The sequence below is a fragment of the Rhinoraja longicauda genome, chromosome 23 (assembly GCF_053455715.1).
Source record: "Rhinoraja longicauda isolate Sanriku21f chromosome 23, sRhiLon1.1, whole genome shotgun sequence".
NCBI classification, from domain to species: domain Eukaryota; kingdom Metazoa; phylum Chordata; class Chondrichthyes; order Rajiformes; family Arhynchobatidae; genus Rhinoraja; species Rhinoraja longicauda.
Window position 1 is genome coordinate 9,659,752 of NC_135975.1, and position 12,084 is coordinate 9,671,835.

The 12,084-nt window shown below is 42.2% G+C and overlaps 1 protein-coding gene across 1 annotated transcript in view; it reads left to right on the forward strand.

The window, feature by feature from the left end:
- Nucleotides 1-12,084, forward strand: part of snd1 (staphylococcal nuclease and tudor domain containing 1) — a 734,850-nt gene that overhangs the window by 185,798 nt on the left and 536,968 nt on the right. Inside the window, exon 13 of the mRNA XM_078419593.1 lies at nucleotides 7,287-7,397. Coding sequence (XP_078275719.1) covers nucleotides 7,287-7,397 — 111 coding nt within the window. The remainder of the gene's footprint in view (nucleotides 1-7,286; nucleotides 7,398-12,084) is intronic.

A 12,084-nucleotide genomic window follows, 5' to 3' on the forward strand; every position in this document is an offset into this window, starting at 1 on the left:
GTTTTTCTTCTAGGCTTACAGCATTTGCAATTTGATGTTCAGTGTAAGCCTGCTAGGTTTTGCTGGAACTATATAAGCTTCTGACATAATTTTTGTTTTGGCTCAGTTTAAGGATTTTATTTTGGTGTTTTGCAAAGCTGTTTAATGTGTTTTAGAAATATTTGACTGAATATCAACTTTTGGTCTCGAAAGTGCAATTTAATTGGAATACGATCAAATTTTATTTCATTCTTATTTTGTGCTCCAGAACCTTTTACCTTCAAAATATTTCTGTATAATAAACATTTAATACATGTAAATAATAAAATACTTTTAGATATAAATACAAAAATCACGATTAAAGTCCTAATTTCCAAATTTAAGGTCAAGCTTTTAAAAATCCATTGCAGTTATAAAAGGGGCATGCATCTTTAATGAGATGGTACACATTGATGTTCTTTATCTTAAAAATGCGCCATCAACGACAACAAATAATGTTCCTCTATTACACTAGCTGCAGAAAAGGTGAATTTTGCTGCCCTTTCTGAAAAGCTGGTGCTTTAGCATCTGATTTTTAGTGTATGGAATGAGCATGGGATTTATTGCTTGCAAAATAGTTACTCCAAACCCACGCCTTTTTGTGTGGACAAAATGGTGCTGGTATATGTTTCAATTAAAAACTAAGCTACATCAACAATTTTTTCCCCCATCAATACACTCCCTTTTGTTTTAATTTTGTGACCAAACAATGTCTAATTTAATAAACTAATAACTAAAAAGTATAAGCTCAGTTTGAAATTCTAAAGATGTGAAAATCTGGTGTTTAACTTTTCAGAGGTGCCAGTACGCTATACTGCCATCACAAAATAAACACTGGTCCAAACTCTGATCTTCAAAAATCTGAAAAAAAGCTTCTCATATCCTTTAAATCAAAATGAATATTCATGCTCATCAAAGCACCTAGTTATTGCCTGGTTTTTTTAGGAAGCACTGAATAGATTAAAGACTTAAAAGCTGCTTAAAATTTTAAGTTATTGAATAATGCAAAAATTTAGATCTGCAGTCACCAAAACCTTCAGGTTTGTGATATTTTAATTTTTCTTTCAAATATGGCATAAACTCTGAACATGGGTTGCTTCACATTGGAAGCCTTAGATTCAATCACAGGGTTGAGTTTCTTGTCCAAGACATCCTTGTGCAAATTAATTATGTCAAACATACACTTGGATATAACATCAATGTACATGTTGAAGAATTTTTCATCACTATACCCCAGCTGAATTGTGGCCTTGATGAGCTTCTGTCTCGTGGTACAGTCCTTTCTTTCCAGCCTTTGCTTGATAAGTGATCACAAATTCTCAATTGGATTCAGGCTAGGCAAGTTACCAGGTCAGTCCAAGACCCGTATCCTCTTTTGCTGGAAAAATTGAGTCACCATCTTTGGTGAGTTGAATATTCTAGATCCATCTGGAAAAGTCTTTGCAATCTTCGGCACCGCTCTTCTCTGCAATACATTAATATATTGCGGCAACCTCATTTTATCAACTGGGTGCAGCAGACCAACACTGTAGTCGCTGAAACAACCCCAGAACATAATCTTTTCAGGATGTTTGATGGTAACATTTTCTCACTGGTCAAATGTCCAATCTCTTCAGGCCCACTGGTATTGTTTCATCTCATTGCAGCAGTTATAAATTGCTTTCTCACAGGCCATCTGGCTATATGAATGACTTCAAGGAGGCATCATCCATCGCACAGTGCTTGAGTTTATTGAGGCTACTGCCTCCAAATCTTTCTTCAGAGCATTGCTTGTTTTTCTTGGATCATTCTTACTTTCCAGAATCAGTAAGGCCTCATCTCTTGGTGTCGTCTTCCTTTTGCGGCCGCATTGCTCGTCCTCTTGGGCAATAGTGATCCAGTTTGGCACTCCATGATACGGAAGTTTGGCTTACTCCTACGAACTTTGCGGTAATCTCTTGCTATGACTTCAAGAAATAGTGATGCAAGGTTATGATCTCTGTTTGCCTTTTTGGAGTGGTATCCATTTTGTGAATTGCTAGAGTTCTTCTCAAATCACAATCATAATCACAATAATACTTTATTAGCCAAGTATGTTTTGCAACATACGAGGAACTTCATTTGCTATACAGTCAGAACAATAAAAAGCACCAGAACACACAAATACATTTTAACATCAACATCCACCACAGTGACTCCATCACATTCCTCACTGTGATGGAAGGTGAAAAAAAAGTTAAATCTCTCCCTTCTTTGTCCTCAAGTGGTCGGGGGCCTCTAACCTTCTGTTGATGGGACAATCTTGATTCCTGTAACCGGCGGCGGGCCTTCCTCGTCGGGGCGATTCAGCTCCTGCATCGGGGAGGGGATCTCAGTTCCCCCACGCTGGTGTCGAGACCAGTCGAACCTCGTGCAGCTTAGAGCTCCCGACCGGTCTCAACCCGAGACTGCGAGCTCCGCGATGTTAAAGTCCTCAGGCCGCGGTTGGAGCGTCGATCCAGGCAAGGAATCGCACGCTCAGATGGTATGTCACAGCCCTGTGGGGGCTCAAAGTCTGTCCCAGGCAAAGCTTCCAGTTCCACGATGTTAGGCCTCAGAGTGACCGGAGATACGACCCGCAAAACAATCGCATCTCCGGCAAGGTAAGAGATGGAAAAAAAGTCGTCCCCCTCCCCCCACACATAAAACAAACCAGAGAACATTTACACAGACTTTTAAAACTTACCAAAAATAACAAAAAGAGTTCGAAAAGGACAGATAGACTGTAGGCGAGGCAGCCATCATGGTATAAGACAATAACTGCAGATGCTGGTACAAATCGAAAGTATTTATTCACAAAATGCTGGAGTAACTCAGCAGGTCAGGCAGCATCTCAGGAGAGAAGGAATGGGTGACATTTCGGGTCGAGACCCTTCTTCAGACTGATGTCAGGGGGGCGGGATAAAGGAAGGATATAGGTGGAGACAGGAAGATAGAGGTAGATCTGGGAAGGGGGAGGGGAAGAGAGGGACAGAGGAACTATGCAAGCTGCCCAGGCGAAATATGAGGTGCTGTTCCTCCAATTTCCGGTGGGCCTCACTATGGCACTGGAGGAGGCCCATGACAGAAAGGTCAGACTGGGAATGGGAGGGGGAGTTGAAGTGCTCGGCCACTGGAAGACCAGTTTGGCCAACGCGGACCGAGCGCAGGTGTTGAGGGAAGCGATCGCCGAGCCTGCGCTTGGTTTCGCCGATGTAAATAAATTGGCATCTGGAGCAGCGGATGCAATAGATGAGGTTGGAGGAGGTGCAGGTGAACCTCTGTCTCACCTGGAAAGACTGTTTGGGTCCTTGGATGGAGTTGAGGGGGGAGATAAAGGGACAGGTGTTGCATCTCGTGCGGTTGCAGGGGAAAGTGCCCGGGGATGGGGTGGTTTGGGTAGGAAGGGACGAGTGGACCAGGGAGTTACGGAGGGAACGGTCTCTGCAGAACGCAGGGAGGGGATGGGTATAACAACAGGCAGATGATGCAATGCTGGTGTAAATTTGTTTTTAGATTTATTTTGAATCTTAATGGTTTTAAATAGAAGAACAACTGGTAGACTTTGAATGTGTAAGAAGGAACTGCAGATTCCGGTTTAAACTGAAGATCGACACAATGCTGGAGTAACTCAGCGGGACAGGCAGCATCTCTGGAGAGAAGGAATGGGTGACGTTTCGGGTCGAGACCCTTCTTCAGAGTCTCGACCCGAACCGTCACCCATTCCTTCTCTCCAGAGATGCTGCCTGTCCCGCTGAGTTACTCCAGCATTGTGTCGATCTTTGGTAGATTTTGAAACTCATCATATGAGTCAAAACCAAAATCAGTCCATGATTCAATTGATTGGCATGTACATTGTTTGTCAAAAAATAAAATATACTTTAAAATCTTTAGAACTGATCAAATTCTTTAGTCTGAGAATTTTGCTGCACAAGCTAATTTGTCTAGCAGAAATCTCATGAAAGCTCTCCAGTATTCCACCAATTAACTACTAGTCTTGGCAAGAGAAAATTAGAGGTATTTTGACCGACAGTCATGTTTGGTGCTAAGTAGGCATGCTTTAACTCTGTTTCATGCTTGAATAAAGTATCAGCATGAATGACAAAATCCCCTACCACTTCAAAATGATAGTTAAAACTTGCTGTTATCACTGAGTGTGGCAGTGGGCCTGCACATGTATTCCTTTACAATCAGGGGCAGTAAGTTTCAAATCAAGGAGCACCTTTCACCATGCAGGTTGCAAATGCAATGGATAGACATATCATGCGGCACTTTACTTGGTAGATGTTTACCAAGTATTGTTGCTAAAGAGAGGGATTTACATGGACAATCCACGTAAACTACTGGAAGAACTCAGCGGGTCAGGCAGCATCTGTGGAGAGAATGGACAAATTACATTTTGGGTTGGGTCACTTCTTCAGACTGCCTGAATGCTGAGTTCTTCCAGGAGTTTGTTTTTTTTGCTCAGGATTCCTGCATCTGCAGTCTCTTATGTCTGCTTTGTTCTTGTTGTGGAATGTAAATAGGATATTTGCAGCTGGATTGCAATGCATACAATATTTTTTGTATGAAATTGCTTAAAACCTGGATTACATCTGATGATTTTCTTGTTGCTCGGGGCCTTTTGTGCTACATTTCACCCAGGAGTGTCTCCTTTGAATTTGCTGTGGTCCCAATTATTCTGTTACCCAAACAAATTCGTGAGTGATGATTTTTCTCTTTTTTCCCCTCATATTTTCCCTCTTTTTCTCCCTTTTTCTCATATTTTCCCTTGTTGTTGCATCTTTTCTGTTCATAGCATTTGTAGTGTTCCAAAAATTGAGACAGAGATTAAAAAATGTGCATGCTTGGTGCTTTGAAGACTGACAGGTAGGATTGTCAGTAAACCACACATATATTTACAGCCTTGACTCTATGAATATTTCTTCACTTAAATCTCTTTATGTAATCATGCAGCCTCTAATTTTTTTCCAACTCTTTTTCAGTGTGCTTTTATGCTATCTTGCCATTGCACCCGAAGAGGCTAACTCATTAAGTCGTATAAAGTTAAAGGGCCTAGATAGCTGACAGGAAATAGGCAATTCAATGTCCAGGGATCGTCGATTTAAATGGATAGGATTAAAGGGAGACGTGGGGAATCTTTCTTCACTTGGAGATCCTGATATTACCATGCTGCTACTAGTAGGAAGGCACATTATTATCTGAATGGTGTCAAGTTAGGAAAAGGGGACGTACAACGAGATCTGGGTGTCCTAGTGCATCAGTCACTGAAAGGAAGCATGCAGGTACAGCAGGCAGTGAAGAAAGCCAATGGAATGTTGGCCTTCATAACAAGAGGAGTTGAGTATAGGAGCAAAGAGGTCCTTGTGCAGTTGTACAGGGACCTAGTGAGACCGCACCTGGAGTACTGTGCGCAGTTTTGGTCTCCAAATTTGAGGAAGGATATTTTTGCTATTGAGGGCGTGCAGCGTAGGCTTACTAGGTTAATTCCCGGAATAGCAGGACTGTCGTATGTTGAAAGACTGGAGCGACTAGGCTTGTATACACTGGAATTTAGAAGGATGAGAGGGGATCTTATTGAAACATATAAGATTATTAAGGGGTTGGATATGTTAGAGGCAGGAAACATGTTCCCAATGTTGGGGGAGTCCAGAACCAGGGGCCACAGTTTAAGAATAAGGGGTAGGCCATTTAGAATGGAGATGAGGAAAAACTTTTTCAGTCACAGAGTTGTGAATCTGTGGAATTCTCTGCCTCAGAAGGCAGTGGAGGCCAATTCTCTGAATGCATTCAAGAGAGAGCTAGATAGAGCTCTTAAGGATAGCGGAGTCAGGGGGTACGGGGAGAAGGCAGGAATTGGGGTACTGATTGAGAATGATCAGCCATGATCACATTGAATGGCGGTGCTGGCTCGAAGGGCCGAATGGCATACTCCTGCATCTATTGTCTATTGTCTATTGTCTATTGTCTTTAGACTTTAAACTTTACTTTAGACTTTACTACTACTAATGCAGTCCTTTGTGATTGAGGGTGATTTATTTTTACTACATTTCTATGGGGTTTCAAGTGGCCAATGAGGCTTGCATATGATCCCGGTGAAGAGGTTTGACGTTCGCGGTTCCATCCCAGATCAGTTGTGATCTTACTGAAGGGTGAAGTTTCCTTGAAGGACTGAGTGGGCTACTCCTATCCTACTGTAATTCATACGGAGGTTTATAAGGTCGTAAGGTCATAGGTGTTAGCAGTAGAATTAGGCCATTCGGCCCATCAAGTCTACTCCGCCATTCAATCATGGCTGATCTATCTCTCTCTCCCAACCCCATTCTCCTGCCTTCTCCCCATAACCTCTGACACCTGTACTAATCAAGAATATATCTATCTAGGTTCATATGCTCATAAACATATTGGAATAATGACAGGGTCCTCTTTGACCCCAGTCTGTGCTCTGATTGAATCCGTTGATTAGAGTTGTGGGTTTGATGTTATCACCTTGTAGATATTGACTGAAGATTAACTTCTGAGGGTAGCTAAGGCATTGCTTATCCTATCAATAGGCTGAAATATATATTCTTTCCCACCATGGCAGAGTGGAGATACAAACCCGTGTTTGTATAGTGCATAACATGCATACACAGATTCGCTTGCAAGTGCTGCCTTGTAGAATAATTTAATAGAGTAGTAACCAGACCATGATAATTCAGTTGGCAGTACATTTATTCAATTGTGCTACAAATTCCCAACCCTCATTGTGTTTGAAGCATATAACTTATTACCTTGGTTCACTTGACAACAATCGAGCTTCTGTGTTCTGCTTGGGGTGAACAATGTTCTCTTCTGATATAAAATCCCTGTGGGGAAGAGGTAGTGTTTTGATACCTATCCTCAGTGATCAAGTATTTGTATATGCATAGATTGAACTTGCATATTCCTTTGAGTAGTTTGTAGGTACCTTGCCTCATTTAAAATGTTATTTGAAGAATGGTACCTTTGACTGGAGTGAGTGAGCAACCTGGATAAGTGTTTAACTGCAGGGACACGGTTGAACCCACAACATTAATTTGAGAAAATTTCCTTTGAGGAAAAACTGATAAGATGTAATAGATTATAGAAATGTGAAAATTTAGAAAATAACTTACTTGAATTTGCAGAATCCTAACTAAATTAACCATGGGGTAATTAGGTCATGAGTATATTATCTTTCTTGTACTTAACCTTTTTTTCTTCACTCATAAATGTATGGCTTGTAAGTAACTGTTTCTGTTCTATTTCAGTAACATTGCGGAAGCCCTCGTGAGTAAAGGCCTTGCCACAGTTATCCGTTATCGGCAAGATGATGATCAACGATCCTCTCACTATGATGAGCTACTTGCTGCGGAGGCCAGGTAAATGATGATTGAAATTTTGAAAAAAATGTAAAATTTGACTTTGTTATAACCTTTATCTTGTATCTATCTGTACATTGTGGCTGGCGTGATTGTAATCATGTATAGCCTTTGACTGGACATCACACGACAAAGATCTTTTGACTGTACTTAAGTACACTTAATAATAAACTTAACTAAAATGTCAAATACTAAAGAGCGTAACTTTAAGCTAAGTGCGGCAAGAAGTACAAGAAGTTTGAAGGAGATGCGCGGGGAAAGTTTTTTAATGCAGGGAGAGTGGTAGATGCTTGGAGCGCACTGCCAGAAATGATGGTGACAGAAGATACAATAATGCCATTTGGGGTTTTTCAATAAATGCCCAAATATGCAGGGATGTGGATCATGTGCAGCCAGGAGGGATTAGTTTAATTTAGCATCATGTTTGGCCCGGATAGTGTTGAAATTTCATTTGGAGATCGTTCCTTTTATATTTAAGTATGAAAATTAGTCATGGTAAAATAATGCATTTGAAGAGGTTGGTTTTGTCTCCTGCTGGATCAATGATGTAATGCCATCTTTCTGGCTCTTCACACTGTCCTGACTCACCTGGAGAGACAGGGCACGTACGTGAGGATGCTATTCATTGACTATAGCTCCGCCTTCAACACGGTCATCCTCACCAAGCTCATCACCAAACTCCACCAGCTAGGCCTCAGCTCGTAGTTATGCGACTGGATCCTGGACTTCCTGCTGGAACGACCGCTGGCAGTGAGAATGGGCCCGCAACCTGTCCTCCACTATCACCCTGAGTACCGACACACCACAGGGCTGTGTTCTGAGCCCCATGCTCTACTCCCTCTTCACACACGACTGTGTTCCTGCATTCGACACCAACACCATTGTCAAGTTTGCAGACGACACAACGGTGATCGGGCTGATCACCAATGGTGATGAAACAAACTACAGAGCGGAGGTGCAGAACCTGGCGGACTGGTGCTCTGATAACAACCTGTCCCTAAATACCACCAACATCAAGGAGCTGATCATTAACTTCCGTAGGTCACACAACGGGGATTACGCCCCGATCTTTATCAATGGGGACAGTGTGGAGAGAGTATCCAGCTTCAAGTTTCTGGGCACTCACATTTCGGAGGACCTAACATGGTCCACTAACACTGCTGCGCTGGTCAAGAAGGCACAGCAACGACTGTTCTACCTAAGAACACTGAAAAAGTCTGGTCTACCCCAACAGCTGCTGACGACATTCTATCGCTGCACCATAGAGAGAATCCTAACACATGGCATCCCGGTGTGGTATTTCAGCTGCACGGAGGCAGAGTGGAAAGCTCTTCAGCGGGTAGTCCATAGAACTCAGAGGACCATTGGAACACAGCCACCAGCCTTGGAGAGCATCTACAACACACGATGCCTCAGAAAAGCCACCAGCATCCACAAAGACTCTTCACACCCCTGCAACAGTCTGTTCGAACTTCTACCATCGGGCAGACAATACAAGGCCTTCTACGCCTGCACCTCCAGACTCAGGAACAGCTTCATCCCCAGGGCCATAGCTGCTATGAACCGGTCCTGCTGAGCCGGATGGTTACATCGCACAGTGAACCGGCACAGATTTACTTGCACTTTATTCTGTTTTAAAACTGTTCTAATTTGTTTCATTGGGTTGTTTAAATTAATACTGACTAGCTAATTAATTTATTGCATCGTATGGGAGGAGCATTCCCAATCTCGTTGTACCCCTGTACAATGACAATAAAGATATATTGTATTGTATTGTATTGTAATGGTGTGTGCAAATATTTTAAATTGTGAAGATTTTGGTGATATTTGACTTTGTGATGTGGATCCCATGAGTTTAGAACAGCTCTCAACGATGTTATTTCAACTGAATGGGTTTCTTCACTCCCCTTTCTTGATCAATGAAGCTGCGGATTGTACGAACAATGACTATTGTTGCAACCAAATAGGGAGTTTAATGTAGTACAAGTTGAACAGTTACACAATCAAACAATTGACACTAAAGGAACCCTTGCGATTGATTACTACATGTGTGCTGCATCTTAAGAGGGTGAATAAGTGTGGTGATTGGAGAAAGGAACAGCTGAAAGCAAAGGTGGCAATGGTCGTGTGAAATGAAAGACATGTGGTTGACGTAGTAATGGCATGTGGCAATCGTATAATGCCTTGGTGAAGTGACCCAGATCCCAGGGTGACGGAAAGAAAATTTATAGAGCTAATTATTTTATTTCTATGTAACTTATTGGCCCCTCAAGCTAAGAAATTGTGTAATAGAATGTAATGAAAACTGTGAGCAGCAAGGATTGGAGAGCTGCTATCATTGGGGAGAGAAAGCTGGTAGAAAGAGGACAAGCACCCGCAAGAGTTCAAGGACAGCAGTTCAGATGAATGTTCTTTTACATAAAACATTACCTCTTCCTACACTGTTATGCTGGTAATCTCACTCCTGCAACATGCTTGCAGATAATAATGGTAAGTTACAAAAAGGGTAATTGAAGCTTAGTGCTATTTTTTACTTTTGAATATCTTCCTTTACTTCATGAATTATTTAGCGTTTATCATTTCTGCTTCATCTCATTTCTATTCAAGATTTTCTAGTTCTAATTGGTTTGAAATAATCATCCAGCCTCCTGTTTCATTGTTCATTTTCAGATGTGGGGAGGTGCCAAATGGAACCAGGTATTTTCTCCAATTGAAAAGAGAAAAATTGGAGGGAATGTCTTCTCATTTAAAGGTTGAACATGTTTTCTGGTGGGGTGTAACTAGGGTCTCGACAATAAGGTGAATGTTGTAGTGGTATTAATATTGGTTTGTTTATTGTCGCGTGTACTGAAAGAGAGTGAAAACCGTTGTTCTATGTGCTACCCAGGCATAATTAAGTTTTTACCGTGCATCGAGCAGGAATAGGCTGGAAGGCGTGTGTAGCCTCAAAACTTGCATTCTAATGCTTTGTGGCGACTCCGGAGAGTTAGGCCATTCCTTGGCCGAACCCTCAGCACTGAGACTGACAGGGTCTGGGCACTGCCCAGCAGGGGTTGAGGAGAGAGAGGAGAGTGAACATGTGTGCTGGCAGCTTGCCGTGTTAGTAAAGCCATCCTGACTGGACTAACCTGGCGTCTAGCCTTATTTCGGGCTGAACTGATCGCTCCCACTACAGCTTGCTTGGAGCCTTTACCTTTAAATCAAAGTTGAGATACACAATCATCTCATATCAGACTGAGGCTCAGTGAGGCAATGAGCAGACTTCAGTGAATAGACAGATTGATTTCCTTATAGTGTGATGAGATGCTGATCTAAAAGCTGCCACTCACTTTGTAACTATGCTGCCTGAGAACTGTGGTCGTCCCCTGTCCTCAAATATAATCTTTCTTGATTTGTTCCTCCGGTCTTAAAATACAAACTCAAAGCAAGTAGGACTTCAGCTAAAAGTTGTGAAGGAGGATGGAAAAATAATTGTCACTGGCATGCCCTTACCAATGAGGTATATCACTGAACATTTCAGTTTTTTAAACTAGCCACAAGGGTGACTATTGTTCAATACACTTACAGTTTCTCATTCTTGAAGTTAATATTAATCACCAAGTTATTACTTTAAGTCATAATCTTATTTAAGGGATTCTTTAGAGTGGCAGGTTCAATGTCAGTAAGATGAAGAATATAGGATATTTTCAAGTCTGAAGAAGGGTCTCGACCTGAAACCTCACCCATTCCTTTTCTCCAGAGATGTTTACTGTCCCGCTGAGTTAGTCCAGCATTTTGTGTCTATTTTCAAGTTATGCTACAGTTCTATTGAGGGGTTCCAAGAGTTTATAGATGTAATAATATCCAAGAAATTGAAAGGCTTTGCTGTTTCACTTAATGTTCAGTTATGGAATTAAGTCTAGTAAAATTTGGGGGTAATTATATGATCTCTGTTTTTGAAATGTTTTATATAACAACTCATAACCACACAAAATGAGTTGTGTATTTAAAAAGCATATAAATCATAATATGGAAAAAGTACCTAACTTTTTGCTTATCCTCTCGTGTAATGGTAAAGAGTAATGAGACTTGGACTCTGTTTCATTAACTCCCAAGAACTCAACAAAATAACTATTCTGCATATGGTATTGAAGTACTTATTGTTTTGCATTTATGAACTGTCAATGCTGGTTTACAAAAATAACTCAGCGGGTCAGACAGCGTCTCTGGGGAACATGGATAGATGACATTTCGGGTTGGGACATTTCTTCAGACTGAGGTGGTGGGGGAGGGAAGCTGGAAGAGAGGAGGGTCAGGACAAAACTTGGCAAGAAATAGGTTGATTCAGGTGAGGGAGGCTTTTGATAGGTAGATGGATAGACAAAGGCCAGAGATGAAAAGGCAGAAGGTATGAGACAAAAGGGTTGAAGAATTGTGAAGCTAGGGGAAGTAGCGTAGGTGGAATGAGAGAGGGAGGGGAGAAATAGATGTGTATCCAAGTGCGGCAAGGGGGGGGGGGGAGATGGGGGTAGGAGGAGGGGGGGATGGGGGTAGGAGGAGGGGATGGGGGTAGGAGGAAGGGGGGGATGTGGGTAGGAGGAGAGGGGGGTGGGGGTAGGAGGGGGGGGATGGGGGTAGGAGGGGGGGGGGGGGGGTAGGAGGAGTGGGGGGAGGGGGGGGGGAGAGGAATGGGACAGGAAAGAAAGAA